This window comes from Chelonia mydas, chromosome 8 (genome assembly GCF_015237465.2).
Source record: "Chelonia mydas isolate rCheMyd1 chromosome 8, rCheMyd1.pri.v2, whole genome shotgun sequence".
In the NCBI taxonomy this organism is placed as follows: Eukaryota; Metazoa; Chordata; order Testudines; family Cheloniidae; genus Chelonia; species Chelonia mydas.
Window position 1 is genome coordinate 2,033,502 of NC_057854.1, and position 25,589 is coordinate 2,059,090.

Here is a 25,589-nt window from a genome sequence, read left to right on the forward strand (position 1 = left end):
ACAGAGCAGAATGGCATTTGCTGGATAATGATGATTCCCTGTTCTGTTCATTCCCTCAGGGGCCCCTGGCATTGGCCACTGTCGGAAGACAGGATACTGGGCTAGATGGACCTTTCGTCTGACCCACTATGGCCATTCTTATGTCCTTATGTTAAAGTCAGACTTGCAGCATGGTGAATTGCAAGGAGACTGCGAGCTTAAATCCAAACTCTGGAGGGAGAGGGACATGGCTCTTCGCCCTCTAAGACGTCCTCATGTTGCTAGCCCTGCTGAAGCCTGGGCCTCCACGTATTCCCCATTATTGTCTGCATGCTAGCTCTACTAAGGGTAGCTGCGTATGCCTACCGAGCTGCAATCACAGCTCCACTTGCACTGTGGACATAGCCAGGCACTCTGGGTGGTCAGAGTAACAGATTCCGTGGACTATTGTACACCCAGCACAGTCTGGGACAGGACTGGATGAGCCACAGGGAGCTACTCAGAGAGGGAACAGAAGAGGGGAAAAGTGGCTTTTGTAAAGCAGTCGTGTCAGTGCAGGAGTAACTAGCCCATCAATAAACACAAGAGGAAACAGAAGGTTGGTCAGGAACTCAGGTTCACGCCCATTCACACCAGTATTTAGACCCAAGGAACAATTTGTTTCGTTTCTATAATTTCCAAATGTTTCATTTTGATTTTGACCTTTTCAAAAAGCTGTTTTAAAATATGTGGTTATGAAATAAAGGAAGTTTCGAACTGGAAAGTCACTTCTCAATGAAAAATCAGAACTCATCATTTTGACAGTGTCGATCGCACTTTTCCCATTTCTTTTTCCAAAATGAAATTTCACGTATATTTCCTTATTGAAAACCATTTCGTCAGAGTGTTTCTGGCCTATCTTTAGCCCGGAGAGCAACTGTCTGACTCTCACCTCTCACAGGTAGGCCCAAGAGCGCAGCGTCAATTCATTCCTGTAATGGGGACCTTTGCAGATGTTTTAACCTCTCTGCCCTCGAAGATTCCAGCTCTGAGTCAGTTCTGCATGGCAGGGCGAGGGGCGGGAATCTTGGCTTTGAGCACGGCAGAGAATGCTGAATTCTCCCTGGGACCAAGTGCTGAGAGGAAGCTGAATCCATTTTGCTTTCACTTTCCACCAACAGATCCCTGATGGAGACAAGTTCTCTGCTCATCCTCCATTCTGGAGCCCCTACAGCATTCCTGTCTCTCTGTCTGCTTGGTCAATAAAATACACACAGCTGAATTCTTTCCCTGTCTGTATTTCCCCTTGCCAAGGAGTGGACGCTGCTCTCCAAGGTCACCTCGCTCGTAGGAGAGAGTTATTCTGCGGCGTGGACAGAGAATAGAAAGTGCAATAGCAGGACCAGGCACGACAGGCCCCACGTATTATTGTACCTCCTCCTCCTCCCGCCATCTGCTTTCCTTTCAGAGAAATCCACCTGCAAACACCAGGTACGTGTTCTGCACCCATCTCCTCTCAGACTCTGAGACTCCCCCCACCACACCCGATATTACTATATTTAATAATGATAATACTAAGCAGCACTCTCCTATATTTGCCAGGGGTATTTCTTGCTGATTATTGCAGCGTTCAGCAACTCCCAGTCTTGTTGTTCAGAGATGAAAGAGGCTGTCGCGGGGCCCAGTGACGAGTCAGCAGGCTCATACCAGTATTTTCAATGGTGCAAGTCTGAAGCCAAGAGCGAAGCCAGAGTTCAAGGGCTTTGCCTGGGGCAGAGGGGAGGGGGGAATCCCCAGCCCAGAAGCAGGGCCCGGTGCACCCAGACAGTTACCCGCTTCCCAGCTGCTCCTGCGTTTGGGAGCAGAGAAGGGAACATCCCACCGCTTCCCCCCGCAGCAGCACTGGGGCCATGTGGTGTCCCACTTTGCCATAGCCCACCGCGACCCCGCACCCCCCCGATCCCCGCTGCAGAGACCTGTACGCTGAACCCAGCCACGACCTCCGTGGTGCACAAGGGGCGGAGGGGTCCCGCCGCACGGGCTCTGTCCTGCCTTCCTGCCCCATGCAGCCCAGCCACTGCTTGTCCCGCCCCTCTGGATCCCAGCAGACCTCTCTGCTGCCTTCGTTCGGGGCTGCCCCGAGGGAGCTCTGCCTGTGCCCATTAACATATGGACACGGGGCGACTGGCTGCACGCTGGTGCCACGTGGCCACTTCCCCTCCCTCCTGGCCCAGATCGAATTTCCCAGCTGCTGGTACCAACAGACTGGCAGGGGCTTGAATGGTAAAGGGGCTGGCAGTGCGCGAGGGACAGGGCGCACGGACCCTGGAGTATGCTGGTTTCTGGTGCGGGACAGCAAAGAGGAATGTGACGGGGACGCAAGGTGGCGGTTCTCAGCAACCTGCAGAGCCCCGGACGCACCTGAAGTAACTAATCTGCCTTCCTCTGCAGGTGCGTCAAGATTTACAAAGGCTTACGCTGAATTCACCCATGTGTGTCAGGGCAGTTTAACCTTTCCCCACGAATATTTATTGCAGTCCCCAAAGAGTATTTGATACAGACACATTCTTGCCCTACTTACGAGCATCCGGTAATGTGGGATTGTTAACATTAGGGTTGGTGAACTGCTCTTCTTCATGCCAACACCTGTGCTCATGTGACAATGACGAGTGTCGCTCATAAGAAAAGCATTTGTTATGTGTTAATTGGCACACGCAATCCTCCTTTTGCAAAAGTTTCAACCAACGAATCAGGGGGCACCAAATGTCCATTTGGCTTGGACGACCAGCCAGACATGATGAATTAGGAATCGGGAATGACCAATCACTGTATTGGTTTGTAGCGTCAGTGACCATTTCGACAGGGATTTCATAATCCAAGTGGAGAGAGAACCCAACCTCTTGTCTACATATATGAGATCTCCTCCCTTGGGCTGCACTGTGAGATCATCTGCAGAGCTCAGCACCAACAGACTCCAGCAGACCCACGAACCACTTCCACCCTGAAGACAGCAGCTGTCGTTGTGTTCCTTGCTCTGGGGCTCCTCCCCAGCTTTCAGGGGGAGTAACTTTTGCTGCAGCCTGTACAGAGCTCTGTGTCTGACCCTCTAACCTTCAGCACGGACTCGACTGTTAAAAAGCATCTCAGCACCAGCTACGGATGTTTGGGTGTCAGGATTAAGCCAGGGAAGTGGCTCATGGCAGAAACAGCATTTTCCTTTGGAAAGATGTTACTGAGGAGCCATTATGGGCTTTTAACCAAACTCCAGTCTGGGAACTACAAACAATCGCACCTGCAATTAATTGTAGGCCCAGTGATGCTATTCGGGGGTTGGACTAGTTGACCTCCTGAGGTCTCTTCCAACCCTAATTTTCTATGATTCTATGATTTCAGGTCAGACTGTGGGTGCATTACTCTCCATGTTTCTATTTGTCACAGCAATTGGATGAGGGTGCAGGACTCCTTCCCATGGCCCAGTTGCTGGTTAGCAATCTGCATCCGTCGTCCTAGGCAGAGATGACTGTTTTTAGCTGGTTTCTCTCTGACATTGTGTCCTTTGTGTCTGTGTTTTGTTCCAGATGCTGTCGGCCAGGGTCATGGGGTGAGTCGAACTCTCACTGTGAATGAATTGTCACTTGCCCCAGTCTCTGGTATGTAGCATCATGGAGACCAGGACCTCCGGGTTAGAAACATGCTGGAACTCATGAGGCAATGTGGGAGCAGATTGTACCCCAGGCCCTAATGAGGGGAGAGCGAATCCCTGTGGTCAGACTGATGGATTCCATGCACTATTGGACAGGACACCATCTGTGATGGGCCTGTGGGAGGCACCGGGAGCAACTCAGAGATGGAACGAGAGAGGGGATGGTATCACAAGAACACGAGGTTCTTTATATTTGAGTTAGACCTGCCCTCTAGCTCCTCTAAACTAGGCCAGGCACCGGCTCCGGGCAGAATACGTGCAAGATCGGGACAGCAGGACCGTCGCTTACGCTCAGCTTTCCCCCTGCTGTGGGGACCGACTGCAGAGTCTGGCCAAAAGAGGCTGGTAACATGGTAACTGTCAGGTGCTTTGCTGGCTCGGTGCCTTTAACGTGCAGCGTGACGAATATGTTCCACGCTCACAGTCCTGACAATCAGGAATGTCAAGGTTTGGGTGCCCACGTGCGCCATGCTGAGCACTCAGCCCACATAACTACTCCATTATTCACCAAATCAAGGGTGTGACTTTTCCTCCAACTTATCCTGGAAACTTGTTGTGGAGGAAACATTGTTCACAGCTTGGCATTCCCACTGAGAGCTTTGCTTCCGGTTGCCGGAGTTGTGAGTGACTATTTAGGGTGAGTCACAATGAAGGTGGGTTCTCCGACACCCTATATATAGTGGGGCTCTGTGTGGGAGGTTTACTGAGGGAGCAGAGCACCAAGAGCCCACTGCAGACCAGACAGCCACGTCCGCCATGAAGATAACAGGGGCCGTTCTGCTCTTCGCTCTGGCACTTTGCTGCTTCTACTCAGGTGAGTCACTTTGGCTGTAGCCTGTGCTGAGCCCTGCCCTATACCCGAAAGGATGGGGCCAGCCTCACTCTCATCTATATAGGGGTTCGCACACCCCCACAGTGCCTGATTCCAGGAGCAGCTGGTTTATTTCTGAGATGCCACTGCACAGCCTGGACACTGAGCAGCAGGCTGATTCCAGGAGCGCTGACCTCCCTGCACGGATCCCAGAGCTCGGAAGGGCTGTTCCCGGGCTTCTCTCTGGGTTGGGGTCTCACTGACTCTGCCAGAAACTGAGGCAGCTCAAAAGATTCACAGCCACTAGAAAACAAACATCCATGGAATCCCCTTTCTTTTTGAATTTCTTCTCATCCACGGTTCTGGTTGTTTTCTGATTATTTTGTTGGGGACAAGGGGGTTGGTTGGCAGTAAAATTCTTGATCTAGTTGCCTAAATAATTTTAATTCCTGTCATTGTTTATTATGAAACTCCACAAAGAGGCCATTAGGTAGGGTGACCAGATGTACCGACTTTATAGGGACACTCCCAATATTTGGGGCTTTTTCTTCTATAGGCGCCTATTTCCCCTCCCCTTCCCCCCAATTTTTCACAATTTTTATCTACTTACCCTACCATCAGGAGTCAAAAATTCCCACCCTGGATCAGACCAGGCACCCTTCTACCCAATCTCTGTTTCCAACACTAGCCTGTGCCAGTGTATTTAGAGTGATGTACAAGGCCCTCAGCAGTTCTGAGGGAAGCTTCCCACAGGAAAAATTTCTTCTTACCTTGTATTACGTAGGAGTTGCTTTATGGCCTGAATTAATTCAATTCAACGATACTTTATTAGCATGACAAGATCTATGGCATTGCCAAAGTAGAAAGCGGAGGATTTAGATCCTCTCCAAACATTTGCTTTTTTGGGGTTAAATCCCTACCTTGTAATGCTGGATGATCCCGTTATCCATAGCTCCTTAATACAGATAATCTTCACTTGGGGGGCTGATATCTTAGTCAATTGGATAGAGTTTCATTAACAAACAGAGTCAGACCTGTTCAGAATGAAACGTCTCATTAGAATTGAGTCATTGTTGATGTAATTCTGTGCTATGGCTTAACTCTGAAGACACACTCAAATAATGGAGGTTACAGAGTAGCTGCCGCGTTAGTCTGTATTCCAAAAAGAACAGGAGGACTTGTGGCACCTTAGACACTAACCAATTTATTTGAGCATAAGCTTTCGTGAGCTACAGCTCACTTCATCGGATACGGAGCGAGAGAGTCAAAAGCTGCTGAGGTTTTTATGGATGCCCGTGAGATCCTGGATCCTGCAAAATAGCTGCTGAGACACAACCTTTAGTGTTCTGGTCTTTTTCAGACAGTGTCAATGAACGGACCAGACAGGGTCCGTGGCAGAGTGTGCAGTGTTATGGTCACACCATCCAAACGGATGTTAGAGTAAAATGTAAAACTCTCTTTCTGGATGTTGTAATGTACTATGACATGATTTCTCAGAATCCAGAACCCTAACACACAAGAACCCAAAACACAGAGAGAGACAAAGCAGGCTGCTCCTGAAGGCACCGAGGCACAATTCAATCCCTATTGCTCTAGGTTGCAGGACTCCGTAACAGGCTTTTGAAAGCAAAGCCATTAACCACTTTTGTTGTGGATAGTTTTGGGTCCAATCCTGCTACCACTGGTGTCAATGAATGTTTCTTGGCCTCTGTTGGCTGGATGTAGCTTTGAAAGAACATCAGGGTATTATGGAGCTGGCAGCTAACAGAGCTAGTCCTTAGGCTCAAGTGGCAGGGGCCTGTGTTTCAAAAGCTAAAGAGGAGATCAACATGTGGGTGTTGTTTTATTATAGGTGGCTTAAGACAAGCATGATCCCGCTCTATGGTTGAACTGATCCCCCATGAAACTCCAAAGAAAGAAAGAAAGAAAGTTCTTTGCATTTTTATGATTAAGTCTTGCTGACAACATGAATGTTTTCTGAACCCTTTCACTGAATTGAGTGAGTAGATACAATGTTACCCTTCATCCAGAAGGAGAAGGGTTAAAACAAATAGCACTGATATCTTCTCAGAAGTTCCTGGAAAAGTAGGAAACTCCCCAGCCTCCCCCAAAGGTGAGGGTGAGATCCTGTAGAGGAGACACCTGTCTAGAGTAGGATCACTCTGGAATGTCCCAAGAATGTTTGCCTCTTCCTCCGTTCCTCCTTTGCGACGTCAATTAGGTTAATACAGATATACAAGAGCTGACATCCCTAGTGGCACAGCCCCATACCAGAACATTTGAAAAGGCTCTGTATAAAAGTAAAGGGAGAGACTTGGTCAGAACTCGGGACATCAATAACCCCAGCACCAGGATGGGAGAGAGAATCTGAAACAGTCTCATTCTGTCTGTATGTTTTGTTCCAGATGCTGCTGGCCAGGCTGGTAAGGTAAGTCGAACTCTCCCTGTTCATTAATAATCACTTTCCCCAGTCTCTGGCTTGTAACATCACAGGGACCATGATCTCTGGGTTAGAAACATGCTAGAACTCATGACTCAAAGCAGAAGCAGAGTCTACCTCGTGCCCAGCCAGGGGAGAGTGAATCTCTGGGGCTGAGAATCCCGGGTACATCTACACTGGAACAAAAGATCCAGGGCTTGGCCATGGCTGGACCGGCTGAGCTGACATGGGCTCAGGGGGCTTGGGCTGCAGGCCTAAAAATTGCGGTGTAGATGTTCGGGCTCTGGGATCCTCCCCCTCGTGAGGTACCAACGCTCGGGCTCCAGCCCAAGCCCGAATGTCTACACAGCAATTGTACAGCCCGAGCCCAAGTCAGCTGACCTGAGCTAGCCAGGAGTGTCTCATTGCCGAGTAGACGTAAGCCATGGGGTCAGAGTGATGGATTCCATAGACTGTTGTACAGGGCAGTCTGTGATGGGCCTGGGGGAGACACAGGGAGCAACTGAGACAGAACAGAGGAGGTGACAGTATGACAAGAGCATGAGGTTTTTTATTTATGAGCATCTGCTGCCTGTGGAGATGCTCTTTCACTCACATTCTATATGAGGTAGGTTCAGAAGCGTCTCTTAGACCAGCCTGTACCCGTATGTTCACCCCTTTAAGAAGACTGTGATAAATTTTGTACAAAGTATGCAGTGTAAGGTATGGTTTGGAAACTCATAATGTGCTGAACATTATTGTCCTGTTAAGTATGTGAGGCACCATTGTATGTAAAGTTATAAGATTCTACTGTATAAGACATGTCCCCAGGCTGGGGAAACAGTCATAAACCAGAGACAAAAGACAAACTAACACCTCAGCCAGGTCTCAACATAATCAAACGGACCATCACGTGGTTAAGGGGCCATTTTTTGGCAGCAAAAAAGCCGTGAGCGAGAAATTTACTTGTTGGCAAAGGAACAGCTGGAAGTTCCCATCCCCACAAACTTTCTGTTGCATGAACCCCAGCTGGAAATGATGCTCAAAGAGGAGGGAAAAATATAAACATGGGGAACAAACTCCCCAAGTCACTCCTCCCTTTCTCTCTGCCCATGACATCAACAACACCTCAAAGACAAGGAAAGTAACACTGGACTGGGGGAGGGGTCCTGGTGGAAATGACAGTCAGAAAGCCTGCTGAAGCATTTGGTGAGAGAGACCTTTTGCTTTGAATTCACTTAGCTTGATAAGTCAGGCATTAGTGGTGTTTTGCTTTTATTTTCTTGTAGCCAGTTCTGACTTTGATGCCTTCTTACTTGTAATCACTTAAAATCTATCTTTCTGTAGTTAAGAATCTTGTTTAATCTAAACCAGTGTGTTTGGATTGAAGTGTTTGGAAAACTCCATTTGCGACAATAGGATTTGTGCATTTCATTTTCTATTAATAAAATGACAGACTTTATAGGAGCTTATATGGTCCAGGAGGGTGCTGGGCAATACAAGATGCACACTTCTGAGGGAAAGTCTGGGACTGGAAATTTGCTGCTCTTCCCCTGCAGTGTAATTCAAGAGTGGCTTGCCAAAGGACTCATACCGTACAGCTCGGAGTAATTTACATGCTGGAAGCTGTGTGTGAGTAGGAACAGGAGTGGTTGCTTTCATAGCAAAGCAGTGTAAAAGGCACCCCAGGCTGGAGAATTGAGGGGACACAGCTGTTCATCAGTCCAGATTGTACCCTGGGTAATGTCAGATTAGCAACTGATGCCTACGGAGATGCCCCTTCGCTCACACACCATGTGATGTGGGTTCAGAAACGTCTCTTCCACCAGGGAGACGGGCCCGGCTCCTCCTGGCAGCGAGAGGGGAATTGGGAAGTCAGTTAATCAGAACGTCAGTAGAGACTAGGGACAGGATCAGGTACTGTGAGCTCTGGGGGGCAGGACCGTCCCTTCCTCTCTATTCAGAGAGTGCCCAGCCCCATGGGCGAGTGGGGGCATCGGGGCACTACTGAAATGCAGACAATAACTGTAACAGCAATACTAATGTTCTCTGTAGGGTTTCTGCAGTGAGTACAAGAAGCCTCCGGAAATGTGCACCTTACAGTACGACCCGGTCTGTGGCACTGATGGCAAGACATATGGAAACAAATGTGTCTTTTGTGGAGGAGTCTAGTAAGTATCAGAATAAAGGGCCCATTAACAAAAACTAAAATACAATCGCGAGGTAATTCAAGGCTCTGCCTGCGCCCATATCTTTACCTCGCAGAGGCTGGGTCGACTTCCTCAGTGTAATTTTTCCTGTCAGCAAATAAGCTCTGGTGAATTTGACCTACTGGGGCCTTGACAGATGCTTTGCTCTCGTTGGCCATCAGGTTGCAGCCCTGAGTTCTGTGTCTCTCTCTTTCCTCTAGTGAAAACCTTGGAAGTCTTTGCTTTGAGCATTATGGAGAATGCAGGTCGCACAATGAGGACAAGGAAAGAGAAGAGCTTTAGCATTTGGTTCCCACAAGCAGATCCCTGCATGGAGTCACGTTCTCCTCTCATCCATCGGTTCCAGACCTCTAAGAGCATCGCTGACTCCCCACCTGTCTATGCAATAAAGCAAACTCAGCAGAATTTGTGACCTCTGTGGGGTTTTTTTCCCCTTTCCAAGGAGGGACTCTGCTCTCCCGTGTCTCACACGAGCTCTCCCCAGCTTACAGACCAGAGTTAATGAGAACACAAAGTGCAATAACCAGTCACAGGCTTTAAGGGAGCCACAGACTGGCAAGTATTATATCTCCTCCTGCCATGGCTTTTCCTACAAGATAAATCGATACACAAACCCCGGACACGTTCCCTGTGTCTGACTCCCTTCCAGGCCTGAGTCTTCTCCATGGACCAGAACATGAGACCATGAGCAGAGCTCACGTAAAAGGCCTTGACCTGGGAGAACAGCAAGGGATGGGAGGATACAGGATCCCCAACCCAGACATAGAGCCCAGGGGGCTACTTGTCGGGGTGGGAGGTGTAAAGGGCTTGTGGGCATGTGGATCCATGCTGTGCGTCACACCCTACACACCAACAAACCCCTGATCCTTCCGATACTGCCCCCCAGAGACCCACGAGCTGCCCAGCCTGTCCGTCTCCTCCATGGCGCACAGAGGACTGCAGAGTCCCTCTGACTGGGGTCTGAGCTGCGCTGATGCCCTGTGCAGCAGACCAACAACCTGCCACATTTGGCTCTTCATGTGCATGGAAGCTGCCTCACTTCTGGGCTGACCTGGGGGAGCCTGACAGATCTCTGACCGTGCTGATACTTGCTGCAAGCCAGCGCCGCATCCCAGTGACTCATAGAATCATAGAATCATAGAATATCAGGGTTGGAAGGGACCTCAGGAGGTCATCTAGTCCAACCCCCTGCTCAAAGCAGGACCGAGCCCCAATTAAATCATCCCAGCCAGGGCTTTGTCAAGCCTGACCTTAAAACTTCTAAGGAAGGAGATTCCACCACCTCCCTAGGTAACGCATTCCAGTGTTTCACCACCCACCTAGTGAAAAAGTTTTTTCCTAATATCCAACCTAAATCTCCCCCACTGCAACTTGAGACCATTACTCCTTGTTCTGTCATCTGCTACCACTGAGAACAGTCTAAAGCCATCCTCCTTGGATCCCCCTTTCAGGTATTTGAAAGCAGCTATCAAATCCCCCCTCATTCTTCTCTTCCGTAGACTAAACATCCCCAGTTCCCTCAGCCTCTCCTCATAAGTCATGCGTTCCAGTCCCCTAATCATTTTTGTTGCCCTCTGCTGGACGCTTTCCAATTTTTCCATGTCCTTCTTGTAGTGTGGGGCCCAAAACTGGACCCAGTACTCCAGATGATGCCTCACCAATGTCGAATAGAGGGGAACGGTCACATCACTCAATCTGCTGGCAATGCCCCTACGTACACATCCCAAAATGCCATTGGCCTTCTTGGCAACAAGGGCACACTGTTGACTCATATCCAGCTTCTCGTCCACTGTAACCCCTAGGTCCTTTTCTGCAGAACTGCTGCCGAGTCATTCAGTCCCTAGTCTGTAGCGGTGCATGGGGTTCTTCCGTCCTAAGTGCAGGACTCTGCACTTGTCCTTGTTGAACCTCATCAGATTTCTTTTGGCCCAATCCTCCAATTTGTCTAGATCCCTCTGTATCCTATCCCTACCCTCCAGCGTATCTACCTCTCCTCCCAGTTTAGAGTCATCTGCAAACTTGCTGAGGGTGCAATCCACACCATCCTCCAGATCATTTATGAAGATATTGAACAAAACCGGCCCCAGGACCAATCCTTGGAGCACTCCACTTGATACCGGCTGCCAACTAGACATGGAGCCATTGATCACTACCCGTTGAGCCCAACAATCTAGCCAGCTCTCTATCCACCTTATAGTCCATTCATCCAGCCCATACTTCTTTAACTTGCTGGCAAGCATACTGTGGGAGACAGTGAGAGCCTTTTTCCAGTCGTCCGGGACTTCCCCCGATCGCCATGAGTTTTCAAAGATAATGGCCAATGGCTCTGCAATCACATTCCCCAACTCCTTTAGCACTCTCGGATGCAGCGCATCCAGCCCCATGGACCTGTGCTCGTCCAGCTTTTCTAAATAGTCCCGAACCACTTCTTTCTCCACAGAAGGCTGGTCACCTCCTCCCCATGCTGTGCTGCCCAGTGCAGTAGTCTGGGAGCTGACCTTGGTCGTGAAGACAGAGGCAAAAAAAGCATGGAATACATTAGCTTTTTCCACATCCTCTGTCACTAGGTTGCCTCCCTCATTCAATAAGGGGCCCACACTTCCCTTGACGTTCTTCTCGTTGCTAACATACCTGAAGAAACCCTTCTTGTTACTCTTAACATCTCTTGCTAGCTGCAACTCCAGGTGTGATTTGGCCTTCCTGATATCACTCCTGCATGCCCAAGCAATATTTTTATACTCCTCCCTGGTCATTTGTCCAATCTTCCACTTCTTGTAAGCTTCTTTTTTGTATTTAAGATCAGCAAGGATTTCACTCTTAAGCCAAGCTGGTTGCCTCCCATATTTACTATTCTTTCTACACATCGGGATGGTTCGTCCCTGTAACCTCAATAAGGATTCTTTAAAATACAGCCAGCTCTCCTGGACTCCTTTCCCCCTCATGTTATTCTCCGAGGGGATCTTGCCCATCAGTTCCCTGAGGGAGTCAAAGTCTGCTTTTCTGAAGTCCAGGGTCCGTATTCTGCTGCTTTCCTTTCTTCCTTGTGTCAGGATCCTGAACTCAGGAGAGTCTGGGGCAGGGAGACGTCGGAGACAAAGAACGGGGAGGTTGGTATAAAGGGGCAGCCCGAAATGACTCTTGGGAAAGGGGGAATCTATACAGGAAGGATGGGCTCCACCTAAACCAGATTGGAACCAGATTGCTGCCACTTAAAATTAAAAAGGTCGTTGAGCAGTTTTAAAACTAAGGGCTGGGGGAAAGCCCAGAGGTGCGGAGGAGCACATGGTTGGGACAGAGACATCCCTTAGGGCAGGATCTACTAATGGAGATTGTCTATGTCCTAGTAAGGAGGAGAGGATGGAAGATGATAAAGTACAGGTAGGATCTGAGGAGAAACAGTCAAATGAAAAACGTCTCATTTAATTACATCATGCAACGGGAGACAGCTAAAAAGCGACACGTTTTAAAAGTGCTTATATACCAATAATAAGATGGGTGAACTAGAGCGCCTCTTATTAAATGAGGCTATTGATATAACAGGCATCACAGAAACCTGGTGGATTGAGGATAATCGCTGGGACACAGTAATACCAGGGTACAAAATACATCGGAAGGACAGAACAGGTCATGCTGGTGGGGGAGCGGCACTGTATGTGAAAGAAAGTGGAGAATCAAATGAAGTAAAAATCTTAAATGAACCAAACTGTGCCATAGAATCTCTCTGGATAGTAATTCCATGCTGGAATGATAAGAATATACCAGTAGGGATATATTACCGACCCCCTGACCAGGATGGTGATAGTGACTGTGAAATGCTCAGGGAGATTAGAGAGGCTATTAAAATTAAAAACTTAATAATAATCGAGGATTTCAACTATCCCATATTGACTGGGTTCATGTCACCTCAGGACGGGATGCAGAGAGAAAGTTTCTTGACACCTTAAATGACTGCTTCTTGGAGCAGCTAGTCCTGGAACCCACAAGAGGAGAGGTAATTCTTGATATAGTCCAAAGTGGAGCACAGGATCAGGTCCAAGAGGTGACTATAGCTGGACCGCTTGGTAATAGTGACCATAATATAATTAAATTTAACATCCCTGTGGCAGGGAAAACACCACAGCGGCCCAACCCAGTAGCATTTAGTTTCAGAAAGGGGAACGACACAAAAACGAGGAGGTTAGTTAAACAGAAATTAAAGGGTACAGCACCAAAAGTACAATCCCTGCAAGCTGCATGGAAACTTTTTAAAGAGACCATAATAGAGGCTCAACTTAAATGTATACCCCAAATTCAAAAACATAGTAAGAGAACTGAAAAAGAGCCGCCATGGCGAAACAACAAAGTAAGAGAAGCAGTGAGAGGCAAAAAAGGCATCCTACGAAAAGTGGAAGTTAAATCCTAGTGAGGAAAATAGAAAGGAGCATAAACTCTGGCAAATGAAGTATAAAAATATAATTAGGAAGGGCCAAAAAAGAATTTGAGGAACAGCTAGCCAAAGACTCAACAAGTAATAGCAAACATTTTTTTTAATTACATCAGAAGCAGGAAGCCTGCTAAACAACCAGTGGGGCAACTGGACCATCAAGGTGCTAAAGGAGCACTCAAGGACGATAAGGCCATTGTGGAGAAACTAAATGAATTCTTTGCATCAGTCTTCACGGCTGAGGGTGTGAGGGAGATTCCTAAACCTGAGCACTCTTTTTAGGTGACAAATCTGAGGAACTGTCCCAGACTGAGGTGTCATCAGAGGAGGTTTTGGAACAAATTGATAAATTAAAGAGTAATAAGTCACCAGGACCAGGTGGGATTCACCCAAGAGTTCTGAAGGAACTCAAATGTGAAATTGCAGGACTACTAACTGTAGTCTCTAACCTATCATGTCAATCAGCTTCTGTGCCAAATGGCTGGAGGTTAGTTAATGTGGGGCCAATTTTTTAAAAGGGCTCCAGAGGTAACCCCAGCAATTACAGGCCAGTGAGCCTGACTTCAGTAGCGGGCAAACTGGTTGAAACTATAGTAAAGAACAAAATTGTCAGACACAGAGATGAAACATAATTTCTTGGGGAAGAGTCAACATGGTTTTTTAAAGGGAAATCATGCCTCACCAATCTACTAGAGCTCTTTGAGGGGGTCAACAAGCATTTGGACAAGGGGGATCCAGTGGATATAGTGTACTTAGATTTTCAGAAAACCTTTGACAAGGTCTCTCGCCAGAGGCTATTAAGCAAAGTAAGCAGTCATGGGATAAGAGAGAAGGTTCTCTCATGGATTGGTAACTGGTTTAAAAGATAGGAAACAAAGGGTAGGAGTAAATGGTCAGTTCTCAGAATGGAGAGAGGTGAACAGTGGTGTCCCCCAGGGGTCTGTACTGGGGCCAGTCCTATTCAACATGTTCATAAATGACCTGGGAAAAGGGATAACAGTGAAGGTGGCAAAATTTGCAGATGATACAAAACTACTCAAGATAGTTCAATCCCAGGCAGACTGTGAAGAGCTACAAAAGAATCTCACAAAACTGAGTGACTTGGCAACAAAATGGCAGATGAGATTCAACGTTGATAAATGCAAAGCAGTGCACATTGGAAAACATCATCCCAACTATACATATAAAATGATGGGTCTAAATTAGCTGTTACCACTCAAGAAAGAGAGCTTGGAGTCATTGTGGAGAGTTCTCTGAAAACATCCACTCAGTGTGCAGCGGCCGTCAAAACAGCAAACAGAATGCTGGGAATCATTAGGAAAGGGATAGATAATAAGACAGAAAATACCATGTTGCTTCTACATAAATGCATGGTACTCCCACATCTTGAATACTGCGTGCAGATGTGTTCGCCCCATCTCAAAAAAGATATATTGGACTTGGAAAAGGTTCAGAAAAGGGCAACAAAAATTATTACGGGTATGGAGCGTCTGCCATATAAGGAGAGATTAATAAGACTGGGACTTTTCAGCTTGGAAAAAAGACAACTAAGGGGGGATATGATAGAGGTCTATAAAATCAAAACTGGTGTGGAGAAAGTAAATAAAGAAGTGTTATACTCCTTCTCATAACACAAGAACTAGGGGTCACCAAATGAAATTAAGAGGCAGCAGGTTTAAAACAAACCAAAGGAAGTATTTTTTCACACAATGTTCAGTCAACCTGTGGAACTCCTTGCCAGAGAATGTTGTGAAGGCCAAGACGATAACAAGGTTCAAAAAAGAATGAGATAAATTCATGGAAGATAGGTCATGGAGGATAGGAGGATGTACAGAGATGGTGTCCCCAACCTCTGTTTGCCAGAAGCTGGGATTGGGTGACAGGGGTGGATCACTTGATGATTCCCTGTTCTGTTCATTCCCTCTGGGGCACCTGGCATTGGCCACTGTTGGCAGACAGAATACTGGGCTAGATGGACCTTTGGTCTGACCAGTGAGCCTGTTCTTATGTTCTTATGACTCAGGGACCCTGTTTTGATTCTCAGACTGAGATGAGACTATAACCAAGAGGGCAAACGCCTGCTGGAAGGGTTTGATGGACTGGACTCTGCCATGGTCTCCATGTGGAAGCTGGGGACACCCAGACTGGCTTTTTTTATTATGGGTTTTTCCCTCTAATGCTTTTTTCCTAAATGAATGTACTGGTTCTGTGAAAGCCGGCTGGTCCAGGTAGCTTTGTCACGCTGTAGGACAGAGCAGAATGGCATTTGCTGGATAATGATGATTCCCTGTTCTGTTCATTCCTCAGGGGCCCCTGGCATTGGCCACTGTCGGAAGACAGGATACTGGGCTAGATGGACCTTTCGTCTGACCCACTATGGCCATTCTTATGTCCTTATGTTAAAGTCAGACTTGCAGCATGGTGAATTGCAAGGAGACTGCGAGCTTAAATCCAAACTCTGGAGGGAGAGGGACATGGCTCTTCGCCCTCTAAGACGTCCTCATGTTGCTAGCCCTGCTGAAGCCTGGGCCTCCACGTATTCCCCATTATTGTCTGCATGCTAGCTCTACTAAGGGTAGCTGCGTATGCCTACCGAGCTGCAATCACAGCTCCACTTGCACTGTGGACATAGCCAGGCACTCTGGGTGGTCAGAGTAACAGATTCCGTGGTATTGTACACCCAGCACAGTCTGGGACAGGACTGGATGAGCCACAGGGAGCTACTCAGAGAGGGAACAGAAGAGGGAAAAGTGGCTTTTGTAAAGCAGTCGTGTCAGTGCAGGAGTAACTAGCCCATCAATAAAACACAAGAGGAAACAGAAGGTTGGTCAGGAACTCAGGTTCACGCCCATTCACACCAGTATTTAGACCCAAGGAACAATTTGTTTCGTTTCTATAATTTCCAAATGTTTCATTTTGATTTTGACCTTTTCAAAAAGCTGTTTTAAAATATGTGGTTATGAAATAAAGGAAGTTTCGAACTGGAAAGTCACTTCTCAATGAAAAATCAGAACTCATCATTTTGACAGTGTCGATCGCACTTTTCCCATTTCTTTTTCCAAAATGAAATTTCACGTATATTTCCTTATTGAAAACCATTTCGTCAGAGTGTTTCTGGCCTATCTTTAGCCCGGAGAGCAACTGTCTGACTCTCACCTCTCACAGGTAGGCCCAAGAGCGCAGCGTCAATTCATTCCTGTAATGGGGACCTTTGCAGATGTTTTAACCTCTCTGCCCTCGAAGATTCCAGCTCTGAGTCAGTTCTGCATGGCAGGGCGAGGGGCGGGAATCTTGGCTTTGAGCACGGCAGAGAATGCTGAATTCTCCCTGGGACCAAGTGCTGAGAGGAAGCTGAATCCATTTTGCTTTCACTTTCCACCAACAGATCCCTGATGGAGACAAGTTCTCTGCTCATCCTCCATTCTGGAGCCCCTACAGCATTCCTGTCTCTCTGTCTGCTTGGTCAATAAAATACACACAGCTGAATTCTTTCCCTGTCTGTATTTCCCCTTGCCAAGGAGTGGACGCTGCTCTCCAAGGTCACCTCGCTCGTAGGAGAGAGTTATTCTGCGGCGTGGACAGAGAATAGAAAGTGCAATAGCAGGACCAGGCACGACAGGCCCCACGTATTATTGTACCTCCTCCTCCTCCCGCCATCTGCTTTCCTTTCAGAGAAATCCACCTGCAAACACCAGGTACGTGTTCTGCACCCATCTCCTCTCAGACTCTGAGACTCCCCCCACCACACCCGATATTACTATATTTAATAATGATAATACTAAGCAGCACTCTCCTATATTTGCCAGGGGTATTTCTTGCTGATTATTGCAGCGTTCAGCAACTCCCAGTCTTGTTGTTCAGAGATGAAAGAGGCTGTCGCGGGGCCCAGTGACGAGTCAGCAGGCTCATACCAGTATTTTCAATGGTGCAAGTCTGAAGCCAAGAGCGAAGCCAGAGTTCAAGGGCTTTGCCTGGGGCAGAGGGGAGGGGGGAATCCCCAGCCCAGAAGCAGGGCCCGGTGCACCCAGACAGTTACCCGCTTCCCAGCTGCTCCTGCGTTTGGGAGCAGAGAAGGGAACATCCCACGCTTCCCCCCGCAGCAGCACTGGGGCCATGTGGTGTCCCACTTTGCCATAGCCCACCGCGACCCCGCACCCCCCCGATCCCCGCTGCAGAGACCTGTACGCTGAACCCAGCCACGACCTCCGTGGTGCACAAGGGGCGGAGGGGTCCCGCCGCACGGGCTCTGTCCTGCCTTCCTGCCCCATGCAGCCCAGCCACTGCTTGTCCCGCCCCTCTGGATCCCAGCAGACCTCTCTGCTGCCTTCGTTCGGGGCTGCCCCGAGGGAGCTCTGCCTGTGCCCATTAACATATGGACACGGGGCGACTGGCTGCACGCTGGTGCCACGTGGCCACTTCCCCTCCCTCCTGGCCCAGATCGAATTTCCCAGCTGCTGGTACCAACAGACTGGCAGGGGCTTGAATGGTAAAGGGGCTGGCAGTGCGCGAGGGACAGGGCGCACGGACCCTGGAGTATGCTGGTTTCTGGTGCGGGACAGCAAAGAGGAATGTGACGGGGACGCAAGGTGGCGGTTCTCAGCAACCTGCAGAGCCCGGACGCACCTGAAGTAACTAATCTGCCTTCCTCTGCAGGTGCGTCAAGATTTACAAAGGCTTACGCTGAATTCACCCATGTGTGTCAGGGCAGTTTAACCTTTCCCCACGAATATTTATTGCAGTCCCCAAAGAGTATTTGATACAGACACATTCTTGCCCTACTTACGAGCATCCGGTAATGTGGGATTGTTAACATTAGGGTTGGTGAACTGCTCTTCTTCATGCCAACACCTGTGCTCATGTGACAATGACGAGTGTCGCTCATAAGAAAAGCATTTGTTATGTGTTAATTGGCACACGCAATCCTCCTTTTGCAAAAGTTTCAACCAACGAATCAGGGGGCACCAAATGTCCATTTGGCTTGGACGACCAGCCAGACATGATGAATTAGGAATCGGGAATGACCAATCACTGTATTGGTTTGTAGCGTCAGTGACCATTTCGACAGGGATTTCATAATCCAAGTGGAGAGAGAACCCAACCTCTTGTCTACATATATGAGATCTCCTCCCTTGGGCTGCACTGTGAGATCATCTGCAGAGCTCAGCACCAACAGACTCCAGCAGACCCACGAACCACTTCCACCCTGAAGACAGCAGCTGTCGTTGTGTTCCTTGCTCTGGGGCTCCTCCCAGCTTTCAGGGGGAGTAACTTTTGCTGCAGCCTGTACAGAGCTCTGTGTCTGACCCTCTAACCTTCAGCACGGCTCGACTGTTAAAAAGCATCTCAGCACCAGCTACGGACGTTTGGGTGTCAGGATTAAGCCAGGGAAGTGGCTCATGGCAGAAACAGCATTTCCTTTGGAAAGATGTTACTGAGGAGCCATTATGGGCTTTTAACCAAACTCCAGTCTGGGAACTACAAACAATCGCACCTGCAATTAATTGTAGGCCCAGTGATGCTATTCGGGGGTTGGACTAGTTGACCTCCTGAGGTCTCTTCCAACCCTAATTTTCTATGATTCTATGATTTCAGGTCAGACTGTGGGTGCATTACTCTCCATGTTTCTATTTGTCACAGCAATTGGATGAGGGTGCAGGACTCCTTCCCATGGCCCAGTTGCTGGTTAGCAATCTGCATCCGTGTCCTAGGCAGAGATGACTGTTTTTAGCTGGTTTCTCTCTGACATTGTGTCCTTTGTGTCTGTGTTTTGTTCCAGATGCTGTCGGCCAGGGTCATGGGTGAGTCGAACTCTCACTGTGAATGAATTGTCACTTGCCCCAGTCTCTGGTATGTAGCATCATGGAGACCAGGACCTCCGGGTTAGAAACATGCTGGAACTCATGAGGCAATGTGGGAGCAGATTGTACCCCAGGCCCTAATGAGGGGAGAGCGAATCCCTGTGGTCAGACTGATGGATTCCATGCACTATTGGACAGGACACCATCTGTGATGGGCCTGTGGGAGGCACCGGGAGCAACTCAGAGATGGAACGAGAGAGGGGATGGTATCACAAGAACACGAGGTTCTTTATATTTGAGTTAGACCTGCCCTCTAGCTCCTCTAAACTAGGCCAGGCACCGGCTCCGGGCAGAATACGTGCAAGATCGGGACAGCAGGACCGTCGCTTACGCTCAGCTTTCCCCCTGCTGTGGGGACCGACTGCAGAGTCTGGCCGAAAGAGGCTGGTAACATGGTAACTGTCAGGTGCTTTGCTGGCTCGGTGCCTTTAACGTGCAGCGTGACGAATATGTTCCACGCTCACAGTCCTGACAATCAGGAATGTCCAGGTTTGGGTGCCCACGTGCGCCATGCTGAGCACTCAGCCCACATAACTACTCCATTATTCACCAAATCAAGGGTGTGACTTTTCCTCCAACTTATCCTGGAAACTTGTTGTGGAGGAAACATTGTTCACAGCTTGGCATTCCCACTGAGAGCTTTGCTTCCGGTTGCCGGAGTTGTGAGTGACTATTTAGGGTGAGTCACAATGAAGGTGGGTTCTCCGACACCCTATATATAGTGGGGCTCTGTGTGGGAGGTTTACTGAGGGAGCAGAGCACCAAGAGCCCACTGCAGACCAGACAGCCACGTCCGCCATGAAGATAACAGGGGCCGTTCTGCTCTTCGCTCTGGCACTTTGCTGCTTCTACTCAGGTGAGTCACTTTGGCTGTAGCCTGTGCTGAGCCCTGCCCTATACCCGAAAGGATGGGGCCAGCCTCACTCTCATCTATATAGGGGTTCGCACACCCCCACAGTGCCTGATTCCAGGAGCAGCTGGTTTATTTCTGAGATGCCACTGCACAGCCTGGACACTGAGCAGCAGGCTGATTCCAGGAGCGCTGACCTCCCTGCACGGATCCCAGAGCTCGGAAGGGCTGTTCCCGGGCTTCTCTCTGGGTTGGGGTCTCACTGACTCTGCCAGAAACGAGGCAGCTCAAAAGATTCACAGCCACTAGAAAACAAACATCCATGGAATCCCCTTTCTTTTTGAATTTCTTCTCATCCACGGTTCTGGTTGTTTTCTGATTATTTTGTTGGGGACAAGGGGGTTGGTTGGCAGTAAAATTCTTGATCTAGTTGCCTAAATAATTTTAATTCCTGTCATTGTTTATTATGAAACTCCACAAAGAGGCCATTAGGTAGGGTGACCAGATGTACCGACTTTATAGGGACACTCCCAATATTTGGGGCTTTTTCTTCTATAGGCGCCTATTTCCCCTCCCTTCCCCCCAATTTTTCACAATTTTTATCTACTTACCCTACCATCAGGAGTCAAAAATTCCCACCCTGGATCAGACCAGGCACCCTTCTACCCAATCTCTGTTTCCAACACTAGCCTGTGCCAGTGTATTTAGAGTGATGTACAAGGCCCTCAGCAGTTCTGAGGGAAGCTTCCCACAGGAAAAATTTCTTCTTACCTTGTATTACGTAGGAGTTGCTTTATGGCCTGAATTAATTCAATTCAACGATACTTTATTAGCATGACAAGATCTATGGCATTGCCAAAGTAGAAAGCGGAGGATTTAGATCCTCTCCAAACATTTGCTTTTTTGGGGTTAAATCCCTACCTTGTAATGCTGGATGATCCCGTTATCCATAGCTCCTTAATACAGATCATCTTCACTTGGGGGGCTGATATCTTAGTCAATTGGATAGAGTTTCATTAACAAACAGAGTCAGACCTGTTCAGAATGAAACGTCTCATTAGAATTGAGTCATTGTTGATGTAATTCTGTGCTATGGCTTAACTCTGAAGACACACTCAAATAATGGAGGTTACAGAGTAGCTGCCGCGTTAGTCTGTATTCCAAAAAGAACAGGAGGACTTGTGGCACCTTAGACACTAACCAATTTATTTGAGCATAAGCTTTCGTGAGCTACAGCTCACTTCATCGGATACGGAGCGAGAGAGTCAAAAGCTGCTGAGGTTTTTATGGATGCCCGTGAGATCCTGGATCCTGCAAAATAGCTGCTGAGACACAACCTTTAGTGTTCTGGTCTTTTTCAGACAGTGTCAATGAACGGACCAGACAGGGTCCGTGGCAGAGTGTGCAGTGTTATGGTCACACCATCCAAACGGATGTTAGAGTAAAATGTAAAACTCTCTTTCTGGATGTTGTAATGTACTATGACATGATTTCTCAGAATCCAGAACCCTAACACACAAGAACCCAAAACACAGAGAGAGACAAAGCAGGCTGCTCCTGAAGGCACCGAGGCACAATTCAATCCCTATTGCTCTAGGTTGCAGGACTCCGTAACAGGCTTTTGAAAGCAAAGCCATTAACCACTTTGTTGTGGATAGTTTTGGGTCCAATCCTGCTACCACTGGTGTCAATGAATGTTTCTTGGCCTCTGTTGGCTGGATGTAGCTTTGAAAGAACATCAGGGTATTATGGAGCTGGCAGCTAACAGAGCTAGTCCTTAGGCTCAAGTGGCAGGGGCCTGTGTTTCAAAAGCTAAAGAGGAGATCAACATGTGGGTGTTGTTTTATTATAGGTGGCTTAAGACAAGCATGATCCCGCTCTATGGTTGAACTGATCCCCATGAAACTCCAAAGAAAGAAAGAAAGAAAGTTCTTTGCATTTTTATGATTAAGTCTTGCTGACAACATGAATGTTTTCTGAACCCTTTCACTGAATTGAGTGAGTAGATACAATGTTACCCTTCATCCAGAAGGAGAAGGGTTAAAACAAATAGCACTGATATCTTCTCAGAAGTTCCTGGAAAAGTAGGAAACTCCCCAGCCTCCCCCAAAGGTGAGGGTGAGATCCTGTAGAGGAGACACCTGTCTAGAGTAGGATCACTCTGGAACGTCCCAAGAATGTTTGCCTCTTCCTCCGTTCCTCCTTTGCGACGTCAATTAGGTTAATACAGATATACAAGAGCTGACATCCCTAGTGGCACAGCCCCATACCAGAACATTTGAAAAGGCTCTGTATAAAAGTAAAAGAGAGAGACTTGGTCAGAACTCGGGACATCAATAACCCCAGCACCAGGATGGGAGAGAGAATCTGAAACAGTCTCATTCTGTCTGTATGTTTTGTTCCAGATGCTGCTGGCCAGGCTGGTAAGGTAAGTCGAACTCTCCCTGTTCATTAATAATCACTTTCCCCAGTCTCTGGCTTGTAACATCACAGGGACCATGATCTCTGGGTTAGAAACATGCTAGAACTCATGACTCAAAGCAGAAGCAGAGTCTACCTCGTGCCCAGCCAGGGGAGAGTGAATCTCTGGGGCTGAGAATCCCGGGTACATCTACACTGGAACAAAAGATCCAGGCTTGGCCATGGCTGGACCGGCTGAGCTGACATGGGCTTAGGGGGCTTGGGCTGCAGGCCTAAAAATTGCGGTGTAGATGTTCGGGCTCTGGGATCCTCCCCCTCGTGAGGTACCAACGCTCGGGCTCCAGCCCAAGCCGAATGTCTACACAGCAATTGTACAGCCCGAGCACAAGTCAGCTGACCTGAGCTAGCCAGGAGTGTCCTTGCCGAGTAGACGTAAGCCATGGGTCAGAGTGATGGATTCCATAGACTATTGTACAGGGCAGTCTGTGATGGGCCTGGGGGAGACACAGGGAGCAACTGAGACAGAACAGAGGAGGTGACGGTATGACAAGAGCATGAGGTTTTTTATTTATGAGCATCTGCTGCCTGTGGAGATGCTCTTTCACTCACATTCTATATGAGGTAGGTTCAGAGCGTCTCTTAGACCAGCCTGTACCCTATGTTCACCCTTTAAGAAGACTGTGATAAATTTTGTACAAAGTATGCAGTGTAAGGTATGGTTTGAAAACTCATAATGTGCTGAACATTATTGTCCTGTTAAGTATGTGAGGCACCATTGTATGTAAAGTTATAAGATTCTACTGTATAAGACATGTCCCCAGGCTGGGGAAACAGTCATAAACCAGAGACAAAAGACAAACTAACACCTCAGCCAGGTCTCAACATAATCAAACGGACCATCATGTGGTTAAGGGGCCATTCTTTGGCAGCAAAAAAGCTGTGAGCAAGAAATTACTTGTTGGCAAAGGAACAGCTGGAAGTTCCCATCCCCACAAACTTTCTGTTGCATGAACCCCAGCTGGAGATGATGCTCAAAGAAGAGGGAAAAAATATAAGAATGGGGAACAAACCCCCAAGTCACTCCTTTTCTCTCTGCCCATGACATCAACAACACCTCAAAGACAAGGAAAGTAACACTGGACTGGGGGAGGGGTCCTGGTGGAAATGACAGTCAGAAAGCTGCTGAAGCATTTGGTGAGAGAGACCTTTTGCTTTCAATTCACTTAGCTTGATAAGTCAGGCATTAGTGGTGTTTTGCTTTTATTTTCTTGTAGCCATTCTGACTTTGATGCCTCCTTACTTGTAATCACTTAAAATCTATCTTTCTGTAGTTAAGAATCTTGTTTTATCTAACCAGTGTGTTTGGATTGAAGTGTTTGGAAAACTCCATTTGCGACAATAGGATTTGTGCATTTCATTTTCTATTAATAAAATGACAGACTTTATAGGAGCTTATATGGTCCAGGAGGGTGCTGGGCAGTACAAGATGCACACTTCTGGGGGAAAGTCTGGGACTGGAAATTTGCTGCTCTTCCCTGCAGTGTAATTCAAGAGTGGCTTGCCAAAGGACTCATACCGTACAGCTCGGAGTAATTTACATGCTGGAAGCTGTGTGGAGTAGGAACAGGAGTGGTTGCTTTCATAGCAAAGCAGTGTAAAAGGCACCCCAGGCTGGAGAATTGAGGGGACACAGCTGTTCATCAGTCCAGATTGTACCCTGGGTAATGTCAGATTAGCATCTGATGCCTACGGAGATGCCCCTTCGCTCACACACCATGTGATGTGGGTTCAGAAACGTCTCTTCCACCAGGGAGACGGGCCCGGCTCCTCCTGGCAGCGAGAGGGGAATTGGGAAGTCAGTTAATCAGAACGTCAGTAGAGACTAGGGACAGGATTAGGTACTGTGAGCTCTGGGGGGCAGGACCGTCCCTTCCTCTCTATTCAGAGAATGCCCAGCCCCATGGGCGAGTGGGGGCATCGGGGCACTACTGAAATGCAGACAATAACTGTAACAGCAATACTAATGTTCTCTGTAGGGTTTCTGCAGTGAGTACAAGAAAGCCTCCGGAAATCTGCACCTTAGAGTACGACCCGGTCTGTGGCACTGATGGCAAGACATATGGAAACAAAGTGTCTTTTGTGGAGCAGTCTAGTAAGTATCAGAATAAAGGGCCCATTAAGAAAAACTAAAATACAATCGCGAGGAATTCAAGGCTCTGCCTGTGCCCATATCTTACCTCGCAGAGGCTGGGTCGACTTCCTCAGTGTAATTTTTCCTGTCAGCAAATAAGCTCTGGTGAATTTGACCTACTGGGGCCTTGACAGATGCTTTGCTCTCGTTGGCCATCAGGTTGCAGCCCTGAGTTCTGTGTCTCTCTCTTTCCTCTAGTGAAAACCTTGGAAGTCTTTGCTTTGAGCATTATGGAGAATGCAGGTCGCACAATGAGGACAAGGAAAGAGAAGAGCTTTAGCATTTGGTTCCCACAAGCAGATCCCTGCATGGAGTCACGTTCTCCTCTCATCCATCGGTTCCAGGCCTCTAAGAGCATCGCTGACTCCCCACCTGTCTATGCAATAAAGCAAACTCAGCAGAATTTGTGACCTCTGTGGGGTTTTTTTCCCCTTTCCAAGGAGGGACTCTGCTCTCCCATGTCTCACACGAGCTCTCCCAGCTTACAGACCAGAGTTAATGAGAACACAAAGTGCAATAACCAGTCACAGGCTTTCAGGGAGCCACAGACTGGCAAGTATTATATCTCCTCCTGCCATGGCTTTTCCTACAAGATAAATCGATACACAAACCCGGACACGTTCCCTGTGTCTGACTCCCTTCCAGGCCTGAGTCTTCCATGGACCAGAACATGAGACCATGAGCAAAGCCCACGTAAAAGGCCTTGACCTGGGAGAACAGCAAGGGATGGGAGGATACAGGATCC

General features: G+C 48.1%; 1 protein-coding gene and 1 pseudogene across 1 annotated transcript; both read left to right on the forward strand.

Annotated features, from left to right (window-relative positions):
• Positions 1–4,417: 4,417 nt before the first annotated feature.
• Positions 4,418–9,383, forward strand: LOC119566886 (ovomucoid-like). Its single transcript, XM_037905990.2, has 4 exons — positions 4,418–4,475; positions 6,878–6,900; positions 8,947–9,062; positions 9,302–9,383. The coding sequence occupies exons 1-4, from the start codon at positions 4,418–4,420 to the stop codon at positions 9,381–9,383; spliced, it is 279 nt and encodes a 92-aa protein (XP_037761918.1).
• A 10,797-nt stretch (positions 9,384–20,180) lies between these two features.
• On the forward strand, positions 20,181–25,208 carry LOC119566892 (annotated as a pseudogene).
• Positions 25,209–25,589: the final 381 nt, after the last annotated feature.